The sequence below is a fragment of the Pteropus vampyrus genome, unplaced genomic scaffold, assembly GCF_000151845.1.
Source record: "Pteropus vampyrus isolate Shadow unplaced genomic scaffold, Pvam_2.0 Scaffold145, whole genome shotgun sequence".
Lineage (NCBI taxonomy): Eukaryota > Metazoa > Chordata > Mammalia > Chiroptera > Pteropodidae > Pteropus > Pteropus vampyrus.
In genome coordinates, this window is record NW_011888926.1 from 3,569,465 (window position 1) to 3,587,797 (window position 18,333).

Below are 18,333 nucleotides of genomic sequence, written 5' to 3' on the forward strand. Positions count from 1 at the left end.
GGGCCCCAGCTTCCCTTTTCACCTGCTCCCCTTGGTTGAGCTCCATCTTCTGGTTGGAGCCTCCCCTACCCTCCTTCTTGCTTTTCCTGGCACCTGGGAGGTGAAGGTCCAGCATCCTGGCTTCAGAGATGGCTGCTGGCCGGGTGGAGAAGCCCCCAAGCCACAGCAAGTACAGGGCTTGGGCAGGAGTTTGTGGGGCTGGGTAAGACAAGTCTAGCCAGTGGGGCACGAGTCCTCAGTGCCATAGAACTAGGGACAGAGCCTAAGCCCACCTTGCCTTTGGACAGCACTCTTGTCTATAGAGCAGGTTCCCATACAGCCTTGTGAGGCAGGTGGGCTGGTGATCTCTAAAAATGAGGAAACAGGCTCAGAGAGGGTAAGCTGCTTGCCTTAAGTCACACAGCAAGAGTTGAACTAGGCCTTCTCATTTTCAGGTATCTCCTTTGTGCCTCTTCCCTCTTAGAGTTGGGGGGCTGGGAGCTGGGTCTAGGACCTCTCCCAGTCGCTCCACCTATCTTGCAGAGGCCCAATCAGGATCATTCACACAACCAATCACATCCCAGCAGGGAGTTGTTTGGGGGGTGGGGGGTGAATGAACAAGTCGTGGGGCCTCCCCATTGGTCTGTAGGTGCCCCACCTCCCTGCCCTGTCTCCCAGAGACCTACTCCTGGAACCCCTGTCTGCGTGGAGCCTCTGCTGTCTGTGCCAGGGGCTTTCTGCTGTGCTGGTGGAGGGGGCTGGCCTGGTATTGTGTCCTAGGGAGCACCTTGGGGGGTATGGTGGGAAGAGACAGCAGAGGGGAAGATGGTTTATGCCGCTTCAGCTTCCTTCTCTGCAAAACGGGTTCAATAGTCCAGGCCCTGCTCTCCCAATGGGCTCCTTCACCTGTGGGGTGAAAGGTTTGGGCCTGTGTCCAGGGTGACCTGCAGGCATCCTTATGGTTGGAGTTGGTGGCTGGCCAACAAGATAATGCACTTGCGCATTCCTCCTGCTCCTGCTGCCCCTTCCCAAACACCCCAGGACTGAAGAAGGGTCCCTTCCTCCACCGGGCAGATGAGAGGTGGACTTCCGGCCTGGGCGAAGGGGCAGCAAGAGTGCAGGAGAGCTAGAGGGAGATGCCCAGGGTGGGCAGCCGGAGCATTGGCTCCCTGGTACTTGCCCCCCTTAGCTTCTGCACCAGAAGGCATTGTGTTGGAGTATGGTCCCAGCTTGGTGGCCTTCAAGGCACTTTTGGCTATTTTTCCTCCTTTGTAGATTCCATCTTTTGAAAGATTTCTTTCTCTGAACAGAGGTACTTATCAATTAAAAGTTCTATCTCCCATTTTTATTAATCCCAAATGAATATGTCTGCCCATCAGAGCTTCCATCAGCAGGGAAGACATAGCGCCCCCAGAGCAGTCCCTCCATGATTCTGTTGGCCGGAGCCCTGGCCCCGGAGGCCACTGGTTTCTTAATATGCTGAGACCACCAGATGAGCCCCTCACGACTACCTTTTATGACCCGCCAAGGGAGTTCTGGGAGCCCTGTTTGACCAGATGACTGGGGCACCTGTGACTCCCCCACACTTCGGTCCTGGGTTCCTGGCCTGGTTCACAGCTGGACAGCTGTGAGCCCTTGGGCAGGTCCCCCAATGTGGTGGCACCTCTGCTTCCTCATCTCCAAACTGGAACAACAAAGCCTTTGTCACAGCGTTGTGAGGATTAGGTGATGGCTAGAAAGTACCTGGTGCATTCTCAGCCAGCTGAGCACTTAGTAAATGTTTGCTATTAATAGTTAGACAGTTCAGCTTCTAGTTTCCCCCAGCCAGGAGAGGGACCTGGGGAATTCCATTCCTCACAGAAACTCAAAGTGGCCTAGAAATCATTTAGCTGAGTTCTTAGATGGGGAAACTGAGACCTAGAGGGAGGTCCTTACTAGAATATAACTGCCGCGTGCCTTGTGGTCCCCACTTCACGTCGTCCACTCTGTCACCCCACTTCACTTGGGGGAAGACAGAACATCAGAGGGAGAAGCAGGAGACCCAGGGCTCCTTTGTAACCCACTTTGTCTTCAGTTTCCTCCTCGGGGGGTCTGGCTCGCAGCAGGAGCTGAGAAAGGTGAGGATTGGGTCGTTGGGCATGCTGCTCCCTGCAGGCCTGGGAGGCTCGGCTAGGGCAGTGCCGGCATCAGTGGGGAGGGGAGTCAGATTTTCCTGCTCCACAATCCCCTCCTCACTCTGGCCAGGGAGGCTTATATTAACAACAACAAACACATTTTCTAAAGGAACACCAGCTCCGTGCCAGGATCCTGTTAAGCCTTTACATGCTTTGCCGCCTATTTTCTCTCCCAGCAGACAAATGACTGCCTTCCTCCCCAGCAGGCGGGGCAGAAGAGCTTTCTTGCTTCTTCTGGCAGGCACAGCAAATGGCACAGGAAGGGGTTGGGGGCATAGGGCAGGGGATGTTTTATCATCAGCTACAGGTGCTCTCAGCCCCGCAAAGACCTTCAGACACCTCGCTGTCCTTGCGACCTGCCCAGGACTGCTGTTCTCCCTTTGAGACCGTGCTCCTTTCATCCTTTCCCACTTGCGAATGTTACGGCATCTTCTAGGGAGGACCGCCTCCGTGGAGCGTTAGTAATGACCAACGCTCAGGGCATAGCAGTAAGAAAGCTGCTGATCAGTAAGCCCCTGTGATCAGGCACTGGCCCATTTAATTGACTCATGGCAACCCACTTTACAGATGAGTCCTTGCCCAGGGATACAGCTGGGGCATTTTGAACTGTGGGCTGTCTGACCCCAGGGCTTGGAGACGTAGCCCCTTTGATACACAGCCAGCTCTGGCAAAGGTGACAGAGGATCTCTTGTGTGGGGGGCGCTGATGGCTAGTTCAGTAGGAAATGCTCAGGCTGTGGACCCAATCCAGGCTGCCTTTGAACCCCATTCTATAATTTACCAACTGTGTGACCCAGGGCAAAGCCCTTGGCCTCTCTGCACTTCCATCTCCCCATCTGTGAAATGAGGCCCTAGCCTTAAGGGGCCCTGCCAAGGCGCCTATGACAAGAAGTTCATAACAGAGCCAGAGGCACAGGTGCTTCCTTCTCCTAAGACTCGGTTTGGGCAGCAGCAGCAGCAGAGTCCAGGACTGGATCCTTGGCAGGTTTTTGCACTCTCTAGACTTTTGAAATTGATTTAAGGCTTATTTGCTTTTATTATGTATCATAATGAACCAAGTACTTCACATGGCTTAACACATCTAATAGGAATATCAACCCTAAAAGCCAGACCATTGGTAGCCCCACTTCACGGATGGGTAAAGAGAGGCCTCAGCCATTGAGTCGCTCGCGCAAGGCCACCCCTGCAGGCTTGCCCCCAGCCCACCTCGCTTCTCATTTTGCCCGGCTTTAAATTCTAGTGGGGTAATGGGGCAGGCCTGGCTCTGCGGGGCGCCCCGCCCCCAGCACGGCGCGAGCCTGCGCAGACCGGGCTCTGGCCCCAGCCGGGAGCCTGTTTACCGGTCCCGAGGGGGCGGGGCTGTCGGTCACGTGGCCGTGTTTACCTCAGTCAGCGCGCGTCGTCCCCGCCCCCGTCCCCCATTGGTTGGCCCGGTAATCCGGGGTACGAGCCCCCACTGCGTGCGCGCGCGCGACGCCCAGGCTCGCGGAAGAAGGGAGGGGCGGGGCGATGCGAAATGGGTCCTCGGCACCTCACCTAGTACTCCGTAGCCGCGCAGTGTGCGCGGGTTCCCTCTGCTCTCCCCTTCTGGCCCCGTGATGTCGCCCAGGTTGTGGACGCTGCCGCCTGTGCGCTCCTGTTCTTGAGCCCTTCTGTTCCCGAAATGGATTTGCCGTCTCTGTGGCCTCTGGATCCCCACTCTGCGGAGGAGCACGATTGTCCTCCATTTTAGGGGAACCCAGGGTGTTTGACAGACACTCGTGCCATCCACCTCCCCTTCCATTCCCCTAGCATGGGAGCAGGGCCAGGCCTCCAGCTGCCAAGTTTGACCCTGTGCTGTTGCCTCAGATCCCATGGATTCATGCCCCAGGCTAGTAACAGCCCCCTTTGAATCCTCCAACCCTTTCTGTGTACCTACTGTGTTCCGATCCTCGCAGTCCGATACCGAGGACTGGTCAGTCAGGCTGTTCCCCTCTTCCATGGACGTCCCACCTCGGTGACATGTGCGGGACCAGAAGGCAGAGATTTAACTGAGTTCCAACCACAGACTGGCCACTCACTGGCTCAGTGGCCTTGGCAAGATATTTACCCTCTGTGCCTCAGTGTCTTCATTTGTAAAATAGGGTCACCTACCTCATGAGGATGTTAGGAAGAGTCGCTGGGTCCCTGGTGGTAGTCCACGCTCCCTCCTTGCTGCTACTGTGGTGGTGCTGGTAATTCTAAGATGAGGAAACGGGTCCAGAGAAGGTTAGGGACTTGCCAGGAACCGCATAGCAGCTACATCAACAAAAAATGGGCAGGATGTTGGGGAAGCGGGCAGGGCAGAGTGAGGTGACCTTTCCACAGCTAGAGAAAGAGGGCAAGGCAGCCGAAGGAGGAACACAGAATCCCCCCTTTCTTGTAATTAGTTCCAGTAGTGGAAATTCATCCTTCATTTTCGGAGAGGAAGGTATGGAGTCTCAATCAGCCTCTGGTTGCTCATAGTTGGGGCTTTACCCAAACTACTTAAAAACAAACAAACAAACCTGTTTCACTTTCAGCATTGCTTCAGGGTGAGCAAAATTGCAGTGGCTTGTAGAGCCATTCCCAGAGCGCCTGGGGAAGGGTTGCCATCTGCCCACCAGGATGCCATCTGGGTTCATCGGTAATTATGATAGATGCCAAGTGCAACAGTAAGGCCATAGTGGGGAGGGTTCACCCTGCTGGGAGAGGATTCAAAGGGGACTGTTACTAGCTGAGAGAGATGTCAGGGAAAGCCACAAGGACGTGGCTCTTAAAAGGATGAGTAGGAGTTCACTGGAGCGGGGAGAGCACAGCACGTGCAGAGGTGAGATGGTGCCTGCTCAAGCTGGGCATGTGGCACGTGGGTAGGGGCTATAAGGCCTTAGAGCATGGACCTTCATTGCTGAGTCCACAGATCTCAACAGGGCACCGACAGGAAGTCGGTATGCGGCAGTATCACTGGAGAAAGGAGGAGAGGATTCTGTTTTGGGGCAACTTGTTTGATCTAGATTGGACTACTGTGAGGTTCCACAGTCCCAGGACAGTTTAAAATGGTTTTAGTTAGGCTGTTGTGGACTATGGGGGCAGGGGCCCCGCCCAGCCTCTTTCTGCCTCCTAACACCTCCCTAATACCTGCCCATTTCCTTTCTTATCCAGCAGAGCTAGGTGCAGCCCCGGCCAGAATCATAGTCCATTGCTTTGGTTTTGTTTGTGCATACACATGTGCACATACACACTGTTAGGTTTATACATAGTATATTTGCATGTATGTGCATATGTACAGATACAAACATATATGTTTTTAAATTTTTTATATACTAGCATCTGTTTATGGGGAGCGATACTGGTTTTTCCACTTATGGAAGTCATATACAGTCTGCTGTAAAAATAGAACTATATAAACTAAAAAATGAGCTGCATTAAAGGCTGATACTAAGTAAATGACAGTGCAGGTGGAACAAGGGTGGCTGAGCTCGGGAAGTGCTGAGCTGTCTCAGCCCAGGTCTGTCCCACAGGGCATGCTCTCTGGTCTGGGAGTGGTAGAAGATCCCCTGGGGAAATGCCAAGAGGGCCTGCCATATGACCGCTGCACCATCCAGTTGCTGGACACTTAGCAAATTCCTGCTGTGTGCTGGTCCCTGATACAAGGGCACTTCAGACCCGACCATGATGCCACAGATGTGTCCTGAGATGGGAGGGAGCAGCTCAGCCTGGGCAGAGAGGCTGTGCTGGGGCTGGGGTTTGAGGAGGGGCGGGACAACAACAGCGATGAGCACAGAGCACTTCCTGTGTGCCAGGCACTGCTCTAAACACTTAGACACATAACGCATTTAATCAGCATAAGAGTCCTTTATACATGGGGAAGTCGTGGCGAAGGTGCATTAAGTAAATCATTCAAGGTTCTGCAGCTAGCAGGGGCAGAACTGGGATTTGAACCCAGGCAGCCAGGCTCAGAGCCCCTGCCCTTGCCACACACTCTAGCCTCTTCTAGGAAGGTAATCCGTGACTTAGAGGCCCTGCCCTTTTCCAAGCACCCCATGCTCCTGAGATGAACATGGGGTCTCACTGGAAGTTGGACACATTTATAGGTGGCGTGATCAGTGCTCAGAACGAGGGGAGTTCTGGTCATGCTGGAGCCCTAAGGAGGCCCCTGACCTAGCCTGGGCGACCAAGGACAGCTCCATGGTGGTGAGAGCCTGAGACAGTGGGCTCTGGTGGAGTGGCCTCTGTGAATCCAGTGGGGAGCAGGGCAGCTCTGACCTCTCGTTTCTCTCCCAGGTACAGCACGTGGGAGCCAGAAGAGCACATCCTGGACCCTCGCCTGGTCATGGCCTATGAGGAGAAGTAAGGGGCTCAGCCTGCCATGGGGCTGGGTGACAGGCAGGCTTGGAGGTTTCCCAGGGAGCCTGCCGTTGGCTTGGCTCTGAACAAGGGGCATGGGCAGCGGGAGTCGGGCGGGGACAGCCCGGTCTAGTCTGCGACTAGGGGAAGGTGTCGAGTACCAGGTCCAGGGAAGCTGAGGGCCCTGGTCCTTTTCCTGTTGCTGGTGCTGGCCACTTTCCTCCCCTCCCCAGGCCTCGGTCTCTCTGCTATAAACTGGGCCACCCCAATAACTCCTGCCGCAACTTCCCTGTAAGGTAGGGTTTCAGTTCCAGTGAAGAATATAAAAATGCATCAGAGCAATGCTGTATGTGTGATGGGTGGCAATGTCAGCAATGCCCAGTCATGCCCTTGGGGACAGATCAGAGACATGCTCCTTAGAGATTCCCTCAGCAGGGGAGGATGAGTCTGATAAAGCTCAGGGCAGGGCTGGGAGGGGGCCTGACTTTGGAGCCAGGATAGCTGAGTTCTGGTCCACCCCACCTGGCCGCCACCTCGCTGCCACCTCGCTGAATGGCCCTGGGTAAAGCTGCCCAGGCCTCAGTCTCCCACATCTGCCCTTGCTCTGCTGAGATTCACAGGTTGGCTCGTGGTCGGCAGCTTCTCCAAAGGCCATGAGGACACATCTCAGCAAGGAGCGTCCCGGTGTGGGGGCTTTGAGCAGAATCTAGCAGGTCCCTTCTGCTGCGTGGGCCCAGTGCCAGGCCCAGCGCCCAGCAGTGCTGACCTGCCAGCAGGCAACCCCCGTCCTGTAGCCTCTCCCCAGACATTAACCTGTGCAGTGTGGACTATTTCCTAAAATCGTTTCATTTGGCTCCTTCTTGAACCTCCTGAGACAGGGTTGAGGGTCTCGTCTGACAGGCAGGGAGCCTCACAGCCAGAAAGTAGACCAGCCAGTACTCAACCTGGGCCTCCTGACTCCATGTCAGATGCCCTTTCTCTGTCCCTCATGCCCCTTCTCATCGCTTCTCCCCTGGGAGGTCTGCTTCTGATGCGAAGGACCAGTTCCCGCTGTTTCTTCTTTTAAAAAGGAGGGCGACCCTGTCCCACTGCTTGTGGGGCCTTGAGCAAAAGAGTTGTGACCCTGGGAGAATCTTTTGGAGTGTCCTGGAATGTGGTAAGGAGAGCATTGGCAGATGTTAAAGGCCTCGATTAGAATCCTGGCTCTGCCCTCCCCAGCTGCGAGGTGTCGGGCAAGGCCTTTCCTTCTCTGAGCCTCAGCTTTCCCATCCATGAAATGGGGATAGTATGCTGACCTCGTGGGGCTTTCGTAGGGAGCAAAGGGATGTGAACGCACTTTGTAAGCCTGTGAGTGTGGACACACACGTGTGAGTACCTTCTGATGGTAATTAGGGGCCAGCTAGTCATTCTTCGATTTGTTCAACAAGTCTTGGTTGAAATCCTCGTCCATACCAGGCACTATTCCAGCTGCTTGGGATACAGCAAGAAAGCACCAGCAAATGTCCCTACCCACACGTGGTTCACTTTCCAGTGCAGAGACACACAATAAGAAGGACACTAATAAACATGTCCAGTGTCAGATGGTGATCACTGCTCAAAGACAGGGACATGGAGAAGGATGAATGGGGGTGATGTTTGACCAAAGACCTGAATTAAGTGAGAGAATGAGCCGAGTGGGTATTTTAGAGAATGTCCTGGATCAAGCACAGTGAGTGCACAGGCCCTGGGGTGAGGACCTGTGTTTGAGAAGCAGCATGGAGGCAAGTGTGGCTCTGCGTGTGGCTGACTGGGGTGGTGTGAGCCGGGAAGCTGTGGGGGATGAGGGAGGAGAGGGGGCAGTGGGGGGAGGGCAGGGGCAGCTGAAGGGATGGGGGTAACAACTCAGGGAGAGCTGAGTAAGTCCTGGTGGAGGATTGGGGTGATATTTTGAATGAGTCAGAGAAGTCAGTAGTCAAGGAACAAACTAGGAGCTAGGAGACGCTGCAGACTTAGTGCGTGACACTGGCTTCCTTCTCTCTCAGTCCTGGTGAAAAGGGAGTGGAAGGGAGTGATGTCCATTTAATGCCTGCTCTGCAGGCTTTTAAAGAGACTCAGGGGGGCGGCACGGGGGCTCTGCTGGGGCGCCCCTGCACACCAGCGGGGGCTGGGAGGCACTGAGGGCTTGCTGGGGCCACGACCCTGTGGTGGCCTCTGCCCTGGACAGAAATTGTCGGAGTGTCCAGGGCTGACAGAAACCAGGCCCTGGGTTGGTAAGGACTGGATAGAATGGGCGCCCCACATCACCCTCCCTTCCTCACCCCTCACAGTTTTCCAGGCAGAAGGGGGAAGGGGGGCTGCAGACTGGGCTCCAGGCCTGTCCTGCTGACCCCGCCTGGGATCCTAGGCCTGACCCTCCCAAGTTTGGAACCCAGAGCTCAGCGGCAAGTGTCATAATTTGGCATCGCGTGAGTTACTTAACCTCTCTGTGCCTCAGTTTCCACCGCTGTGAAATGAGGACGGTAACAGTGCCTCCCTCATGGGGTGGCTGAGGGTTAAAGCTGTACCTCGCGCAGTGTCCAGTAGGTGACGATGGTGATAAATAACGCTTACGTAAATATAGTAAACACATTATCCTCATTACTATTTTCCCTCAAGGCCCTTCCCTTTCCCCCCTCTGCTTCCTCCTCCTCGTCCTCTTTCCTTTTTCTTCCCTCTCTCTTCCTCTATTATTTTAGCCTTTCTAACCCCCCATTTCATAAATACCATGGACCTCTCGCTCTTCTCAAGAGCTCTAGAGACCATCTGGGAAGGGAGCCCCTTGTTCCAGACAAGGACACTGAGGCCCAGAGAGGGGAAGTGACCAGCGAGGGCTTCCATGGGTCAGGGCAGAGCTGGGCCTGGAACGGGGTGTCCTGGCACTCAGTATTGGGTGCCGAGGGCTTAGGAGGTCTGTGCTGGTGAGCCGCAGGGAGCGTGAATCTCGGTGCCCTGGATGCTTCTTTCAAATGCTGGTTCCCTATGAGGCCGGCTCCATAGAGAGGGCGGGCCCTCCACCAGGCCCCGGCAGCCCTGGAGACACCCTGACGGTGGGCCACAGCTGCCTAGAGGGGGTAATAGCAGAAACAGCCTCCTGGATTCGTGGGTTTAGCTGAGCTCTAAGGTCACACAACCAGTAAGGGGAAGGACACCGTTACACAAAAAACCTAACTTCCATGGCTGAAAGACTTTAAGAGAAAGGGTTTATTGGGCCATACTGCTAGCCAGAAAAGGACCAAGTTCTGGGGCCTGAAGTCTAAACCAGTAGCAGCAGGGCTGCGTGGAGAAGGACACCGTCTGCTGTCCTGCAGTTGATGGGCATTTTTTTATACATTATATTTTGGGGAAGAAATATGTAAGTTTTGAAAGATTTTACATTGGCTACAGATAAGCGGGGGTGGGGGGGATGGAAAAGGTGAAGTGCGGGCAGCGAAGAGTATGTAAGGAAAAAATATTCACTGCTTCGTTACAGGCAGTGGTCCTGAAAGTTTGTGCATGAGCGGGACGCAGCGTGGCTGGTGGTGTCTCACGGACGCCTGGAGTCAGTTAAGGCGCTAGCACACATTCAGGAATGTGAGCAGCCTTCTCAGCTGACCCACAGCTCTGAACAGGCTGACTGCTCTGTCTCCTTTCACTCTCTGGCCCGCTGGAACTTAATTTAGAACCTCTCAGAACTTTTCTCGTCACTCCTGCCTTCATATTCCTGCTGCGTCCGCGTGGCCTCTGCAGGGGGAGCCACACGACGTGTGAGTGGAATGAAGTGAGGTGGGCGGAACGGAATGACTGACTTTTCCCACCGCTTCAGGCACTGGTGACATCTCTGTCGTCATTTCTGGTGTCTGTGGTGTGCGGCTTTGTGCATTTGGGATATGGAGAGGCACCCACAGAATCTGGCATCTCCTAGGGACTCAGTACAGGCTAGTTTTCTCCCATTCCCTGGCTGGACAGTTACAGACAAATGGGAGCCTGTCCTCTCCACCAGGCATGCAGATCCCAAAGGGGAAGGACCATTCCCAGTCTCATCAGTTGCCCTGGGATGCTCAAGGCAAACTTGATTAACAGGTTTCTATGCTCTGCTAAGAGTGGAAACAAGCTACATTTTGGGGGGCAGCCGGGGGGGGGGCGCGGGGAGTTATTTCCAGTGGCACGTGGAGCAGAGCTCTTGGATGACCCCAGAGCCCAATCAAGAACCACATATTTTTGGAGATGCCACCTGAGTCCCACCTCAGCGATTGGGACCAGCGGCTGTGCCCTTGCCTTTTGTCAGCTGGGAAGACCGAGGCCCTGGGAGCTGAACACGTGACCCTGTTGTATGGCCTAAAAAGAGCAACAGGGAGTTGCCCCTACCCCTAAATTGGGAGATGGCCTGTGGAGGGTGTTCCCCATAGACAGCAAAGGGTGGGTAGGAGCAGACACCTTATTTTCCCTTAAATATCACCAGTGTTTCCTTTTCTTCTGCCATCTGCTTTGCACCCCAGGGAGGAGAGAGACCGAGCGTCGGGGTATAGGAAGAGAGGTCCGAAACCCAAGCGGCTTCTGCTGCAGGTAACCCGCCAGCGTTGGTGCCCGCCCGCAGGTCCCCCTCGCTCGTCCCGCCAGCCGGCCCCATCCATTCAATCGCTCAGCTCGTTGAGCTGAACCACCCTCCCTCCTCAGCCCCACCCCGGCCCTGTGTGCAGGGGCGCTTATCTGGTAAGGTCCAATGGAAGGAGCTGGGAAAAGTCGAAATGTGGGGTTGGTGCCCCAGGAGGACAGCCTGGGGGTGCTGTGGCGGAGTGGAGAGCAATGTATGGCTAATGGGCTCTTAGAATTTTGAAAGTTTAGAATCTTGTAAATGAGCCTTTTTGATGCTCAAAGTCCTCAAAACACAAAATTGTAATATTTGAGATCCTTAGGGACAAAAACTTTAGAATTGAGGAAGCATGGAAGCTTGGAAGTTTAGAATCCAAGAAAGGGGGACTCTTGGGATTCTGGAACCATAGCCTTGGAATGTCCTAGAAACCTGTCATTTGAGTGAGAAGAAACCTACAGGGCCTCCTTTTCCAGTCCTCTGCCGCAGGTGGCATCTACTTTGTGACATCCCATTACTTAGGTCTTGGGGGCACTTTCCTGACCTCACTGCTTTGCACTGAAAAGAGGACGGAGTCCAAAGTGATGTAGTTATGTGATTTGAGGCCATTATGTTAGGTGGCTAGTTTCTCTGAGCTGGAGTTTTCGCATCTGTAAAATGGGAATGATAGGAATACCCACTCTCCCTAATTTAGCGAGGCCCATCCAGGTATCGGAGCCAAAAATAAGTCTTCCTGGTCTATGCGCAGTGTGAGCCACGTCCAGCCTCCTGTTCACTCTTGATTGTCGATCGCCTGAGGCTTCTGCCAGAATAGGTGGGCCTCCATTCGTGCGTGGGTGTGCTCCATAGGGCTCGGTGTGCATTGGGTCCCCGGAAGGGAAGTGGCCTCTGTCAGACATCGCCACGCTCAGCTCTGTGCGCAGTGCTCTTCACAGTGAGCACGCTTCCTCTGCACAGGTGTGTCTTCATCTATTTCTGTGTAATAAATTCCCCTCCTAACTAACCGAAAGCAGTGAACACTGCTGATACCATAGGGCTCGGTGGGTCAGGAGTCCAGGAGTGCTTTAGCTAGTTCTTTAGTGATTCCGCTTCGGCCTGGGATCTGCTCATCTGAAGGCTTCACTGGGGCTGGATGACCCGCTTCCAAAGGGCTGCTCCCAGGCCGGGCGTGTCAGTGCTGGCCGTTGACAGGAAGCCTGCTTTCTTACCACGTGGGCCTGACCAGAGGGCTGCTGGTGGCCGCACAGTACGGCCCCTTGCTTCCCCAGAGTGGGTGATCCAAGAGAGAGAGCAAGGAAGAAGCACAGTGTCTTTAACGACCTAGCCTCGGAAGTCCCACACCGCAGTACTCAGTGTGCGATTCACACGGCGTGAATTCCCAGAGGCGGTTATTGGTGGGGCCATCTTGGAGGCTGGCTACCAAAGCTTGTTCATCGTTTCACTGATGAAGAAACCGAGCTCAGGCAGTTTACCCAGGGCCTCACATCTGGATTAAGACCCAGATCTGACTTCTGATTCTCCTGGATCCTCCTTAGTAGCTGTGGTCCTCTCATGGAGAGGTGGAGAAGGACAGAGATGAGTCCGCCTTGCATAACTGTGGGAGAGTTTGCTGGGTTTGTGGTCTATGAGCCAGGCTGAGGGAACGGGTTTATATAAACCTGCATATCGGATAAGCCCTCCTAGCATTGCAGTATTTTCCGATCCCCTCTCACTTCAGCCCTCCTCCCATCACCATGACAACTTGAACCCCATGCCCAGTGATGGGTATTGGCAATGGGACAGGAGAACGGAGCCCGCACATATGACCTTTGCTCCCAGCTGGAGATGTTTGACCTACAGGTCCCATCTGATGGCCTCACTCTCTTCTTGGGAGCTCTTGGCCTCTGGCAACAGGCAGCAGTAAAAGGTACTATCCCAGAGTGATTCGAGCCCTCCCAACATTTTAGCACCGGGAGTCTTTCTTAGACTTGTATAAATTTCCCCCGAAAGTCAATAAGACAAATCCCCAAGTTGCAAAACTCCAGCCATTGACTGGTGGGAGAATGTTCCCTCCAGCACATTTTAATAAGAGTGAGGCAGAGCAGCAGAGGGCTGCAGCTCAGGGCTGAGCAGCACCCCAGACGGGTCCAGGGACACCTGCAGGCTCCTGGCAGAGCATCGCGCCACCTTGGTCAACTTGCCCCAAGAACCTCCAGAGCCCTCTGCCTTACACCATTTCCCTGGTGAGCTGGCTGTCTCAGCTATGAGTGCCCTTTAGTGAGCAAAGATTCCTTTCCTATAATGAAGAATAATTCCTTAATTCATCTGCTTCATAAATCCAGATCTGTTTTTTGTCAGTCAGTTTTGACTTCGTGCCTCTCGTTTGCTCCTTCCCTGTGTGCTGAAGGCATGTGCCGAAGGCATATGCCTGCGGCCCTTGTCCCTGAGCCCCCTACAGCTCCCTAGGGAGATAAGGCTGCTGTTTGGGGCCGAGATGGGGCTGGGCCGGTCAGGGGCTGCTCTCTGGCTGGGCTGGGGGTGGGCCGATGGCTGGCTCTGGGCCATGAAACGTGGGGAAGAGCACTTGGGCGGGCGGAACAGCATGAGCAAAGGCGCGGCAGCGGGTGGGAGGGCAGGGCTGACCCGCCGTGCCCTGGCTTGCCCCCGCAGCGGCTGTACAGCATGGACCTGCGGAGCTCCCACAAGGCCAAGGGCAAGGAGAAGCTCTGCTTCTCTCTGACGCGCCCACTCGGCAGCGGGAGCCCCGAGGGGGTGGTCAAGGCGGGGGCACCCGAGCTGGTGGACAAGGGCCCCTTGGTGCCCACCCTGCCCTTCCCGCTCCGCAAGCCGCGCAAGGCCCACAAGTACCTGCGGCTCTCACGCAAGAAGTTCCCGCCCCGTGGGCCCAACCTGGAGAGTCACAGCCATCGACGGGAGCTCTTCCTGCAGGAGTCACCGGCCCCGGATGTCCTGCAGGCAGCCAGCGAGTGGGAGCCTGCTGAGCAGCCCCCTGAAGAGGAGGGTAAGGTGGCCCAGCCCCTCGGCCCAGGCCCAGAGACCCTCAAAGCTGGGAATGTCCCCTGAGTCATCAGGTTCAGCTGGCCTAGTGCCCAGAGAGGGCACGGGGTGCTCTCAAGGCCACACAACCTGCGAGGACCCTGGCACCCAGCCCAGAGCTCTTTCTGTGGTTCTATTCAGGATCATATCAGCTCTGGTCCAGCCAGGAAAGATGAATGTAGTGCCCTCCTCCCCTGTGTCCAGCCCTGAGCTAGACTCTGACCTGGCTGGAGACGCAGGAGGACCCGGTGGTGGGCAGTGGAGGGCGGTCTGCATGCTGCCACCCATTCTCACGTTCCCCACCTTGTTGTCAACGCTGTCCCCCATCTGTCTGTCTTTCTCTCACGGTTGTAGCAGATGCTGACCTGGCCGAGGGGCCCCCTCCCTGGACACCTACGCTCCCCACAAGTGAAGTGACAGTGACCGATATCACAGCCAACTCCATCACCGTCACCTTCCGTGAGGCCCAGGCAGCTGAGGGCTTCTTCCGAGACCGCAGTGGGAAGTTCTGAGTCACCATTTTTACTTTTCTTAAACTGTTTTTTGGGGGGCTTGGGGTGGGGACTTCCAGAGACGGGGAGGGCTCGGGGATGGGATAATTATTTTATTTAAAAAAATATGGAATAGGAAAAGGGGAGAAGATCCCGACCCTCTCCCACTACCCTGTCCCTTTCCCTGCACGCGATGTTTACAGAGAGGTCTCTGGGTTGCCTCGGAGTCGGAATGGGGGAGGTCCAGCACTGCTCTGTCAGTTGGGGCACCATCTCCAGGGCAGGATGGGGACAGGGCCACTCTCCCCTGGACACCTCTATCGTTATTCTTCTCTGGAGACACAGCGGCTGGTCCTAGGGACTGCAGGAAGATGAGAAGGCCCAAACCCTCTGCCTCGAGCAGCCCGCCTGAGCCTTTCTGGTTGACTTTTTCTTTTCCTTTTTTTTTTTGGGAGGGGGTGTGGGGGAGAGGGAGGGGTCTTTATTTTTAACTTTGCACTCCAGCTTGTGGTGGGATGGGAGGCTGCTTTTGACCAGGAGCCAAGGGCAGAGAGAAGGGGCCAGAGGAAGTTGGAGATTGCTGTGGTGTGTCCTATGTGTCCGATACCTGTCTGATCCCCTTCAGACAGGTCTCTGCCTTTCCCTGGGGGCGGTTACCAGTACAGCCCCTTCTGCTGAGCGTTCCACCCTGTCCCCCATCCCTGGCCTGTGAGAAACACTCGCGTGCACACCCAGCTGCACAGGTGTGCACACGTATACTGCCTCCTGCCCTCGTGAGTGCGTGCGCGTGTTTGCAGATGTGTGCAGTGGGCCTTGCAAACCTCCTGTGTAGAAACCTTGACCAGGTGAATATGGGGTGATTCACAGCACAGAATAATCTGCCACAGTCACCCCACACTCACCCCATCTTACACAGCCCATCACGTGACAGGATCTAGCCCAACTCCATTTGCTGGAAGCTGTCAGCAGGGGTCTGGCCTTGGGCTAGGTGGCCTCAAGCGCACCAGACACGCTGCCGTGGTGTTGCGACTTCTGCCGGCCAGTTGCAGGCGTGCACGCTTCCGCGCAGGTGTGCGGGCATCGGCATAGCTCTGAGGCGCTCAGCCTGTGCTTCCTCCCCTGGGGGCCTCTTGTTCTCTCTGACTCAGGTGACTTTTCAGCCCTTCCTACTCCCCTCTTTCTCTGTCCTCCTGTCCAGCTCAGCTGGCGCTGGGTGTGGATGTGGGTGGTCAGGGAGGAGGGAGAGTCCCACCACCTTCTCAGGGCAGCCTTGACCCCTGACACCCTCCTCCTTCTGTTCCGTGTTCCCTCCCCATCCACCTGACAGGCCGAAGCTGGGGCTGGCCTTGTTTTCCTGTGGGGGAACCTCTGACATGTCTTCCTGTGGTCAGGCTGCTGTGGACAGTGGGTCAGGCTGTTTACAAGCACCGCGCCCCCGACGGCAAGGGGCCGTGTCTGCCAGGAGGAAGGGGCACTCGTTTTCTGGTTTGCACACATGTGCCCTGTGGACTAGTAGCTTCCCCGGCAGTGAGAAGTGACTTAGCCCCTATCCTAGCCACATTGGGGTGCGGCACACCAGGGGAGCAAGGAAAAGGCGGGCTCCCTCCACCCTTCTGCTATCGCTGCCTGCCTCCCCCAGGGCTGTCTCCCCACTCGCTGTCAGCAGAATCCCTGCCGAGGCAACAATAGGGCTGCTCTTCCTCCAGACCCCTTCTTCCCACGCTCCCAGACCAAAGACAGCCTGCACCCCATTTCTGTTTTGGGTGACCTGCTGGCAAGATTCCAAAATCCCTGGTCTCTCTCTCTCTCCTTCCTCCTTAATCCTTCATTGTCCAGGGTTAATTCAGTGCTTCCATTGGGGTACGGTCTCCTCCCTGGTGACTTCATTCACCACCAGCCTGGGGAGTTTAATCGGGAGGAGTAAGTGGGGGTGGGTCAGGGAAAGGAGGGGCAGCAGGAAGCCCCACCCACCCAGCTGTGGGACCCCCGGGAAGGGAAGGGCAGCTGGAATTGGGGACTCTCCCAGGACAGGGGCTCCCAGCAGAGGTGAGGGTACCAGAGGGTGGGTGGGCAGGGGGGGGGCCTCTGCCTAAATGCCATTGGCCATGGCTTTGGGACATGGCTGGCAGCTTTCAATAGGAGTCACATTTATTCTCCATCCCCAGGGGACACAGGAACTCTTCCTGCCTCATGGGCACTTTCAAAGAGCTCTTTGTGCAAATCTGCAGGACTGGGGGCTTGGGGGGCTCTTTTGTGGAATGAGGCAGCTGTTTTTCTGTCATGAGCAACGGAACACTGCTTGCCTCTTGTTTAGCCCTTTGCAGCCCACGGGGCCCTGTGTCTCAGGGAAGGCCGAACCCCGCGGGAGCCAGAAGGGCTGTGGGCTCTTGGGACAGAGACCTCTATGAGGGGCTGGGTGCGGCCTTGCAAGCCCACCTCCCAGCCCTGAGTGTCCCAGCCGGGCTGCCGGGGCCTGAGAGGGGACAAGGCGGACACTGACCTCCTACCCCACCTCACCACCGCCACCCAGAAGGCCAGTACTCCTGGGGCTGGGGGCTTAGAAACAGACCACCTGCCTCTCCTTCACCCAGCGCCCACCCATTTGAATGTAGAGAGACCAGTCGGTACTTTTCTTTCGCTGTGGGGGTTGCCCGAGGAGAATGTTCTCCACCCTCGTCAAGGCCACTCGGAACGCAGCCCGCTGGGCAGCGCCGTGATCGTCACCCCATTGATCCCATCGCCAACTTTCTCCTCTCCTGTCGGAGGAAGGCGCTATGCTTCTGTAAGGCGGTGTAGCTTCTGCTTTCTAAGTGGCCAGCCTGGCCTCCAGGTCTCAGCACAATAACGCTTCCTTTGCACAGAATGAGCAGTGAGCTTTGTTCAGACGAAGTGAATGTATTTGGGAGGGGCTGGGCACGAGCGGACCCCAGCACATGCCTCTTCTGCGTGGGTGTGTGCTGCGGAGAGCCAGAGTGGATGCAGACGCGGTTTTATTTTTGTACTGATATTGGTAAGAGACTGTATAGCATCTATTTATTTAGATGATTTATCTGGTAAATGAGGCAAAAAATTATTAAAAATACATTAAAGATGATTTTGAAAAAAGCTCTTGGGCATCCAGTTCCTTCTTTCGATGGTGTCACGAGGAAAGAGCACCAGCCGCGAGCACTCAGCCTGGGGTGTAGGTGCCAGGTCTGCCAGGGACTGACCTTGACTTTGGACAGGCGATTCAGTTTTCTGTGACTTTCAGATGTAGAGTGAAGATTAATTGAGTCATGGGTGGGAAGGGGTTGAGAACTGGAGACTGGAGTGTTGATGGACGCGTGCCCACCGTGTGGTCAGGGTTCGGGGGAGGAGTGGGTGGGGTGGGGGTGCCGATGCTGTGCTTCCGCCTCCTGGCTCCCGCAGGGGCAGCGGGGGGCAGGGAGGGTCTGGCCCTCATGCCGACAGCTCCTAGATAATTTCCTTTAGAAAGTGGGGGGACTTAGCCTGCCTTGTTCTCGGCTTTGAGCCTTGACCCTAATTCTAGGTCCCTAAGAAAAGTCACCCTGGTATAAATGTCCATCCTAACTCTCAGGTATGTTACCTGAGCACAGCCTTCAGCAGGGGGCACTATTACGGCACCCTTTCCGGGTGCGGACAAATACTGAGGTCATGGTTAGCTATTCAGGTCTGCACAGCTGGGCCGTAGTGAGCCAGGAATTTGAACATGGGTCTCACTACCA

The 18,333-nt window shown here is 55.6% G+C and overlaps 1 protein-coding gene across 3 annotated transcripts in view; it reads left to right on the forward strand.

Moving 5' to 3' along the window:
• CBX7 (chromobox 7) overlaps nucleotides 1-17,692 on the forward strand; it is a 22,389-nt gene extending 4,697 nt beyond the window's left edge. Inside the window, exons 3-6 of one of the 3 annotated variants that reach the window (XM_011369101.2) lie at nucleotides 6,434-6,499; nucleotides 10,990-11,056; nucleotides 13,731-14,082; nucleotides 14,472-17,692. In XM_011369101.2, coding sequence (XP_011367403.1) covers nucleotides 6,434-6,499; nucleotides 10,990-11,056; nucleotides 13,731-14,082; nucleotides 14,472-14,629 — 643 coding nt within the window. In that variant the 3' untranslated portion in view covers nucleotides 14,630-17,692. The remainder of the gene's footprint in view (nucleotides 1-6,433; nucleotides 6,500-10,989; nucleotides 11,057-13,730; nucleotides 14,083-14,471) is intronic. The other 2 variants (XM_023535908.1, XM_023535909.1) reach the window with 2 other exon arrangements.
• The last annotated feature ends 641 nt before the right edge of the window (nucleotides 17,693-18,333 follow it).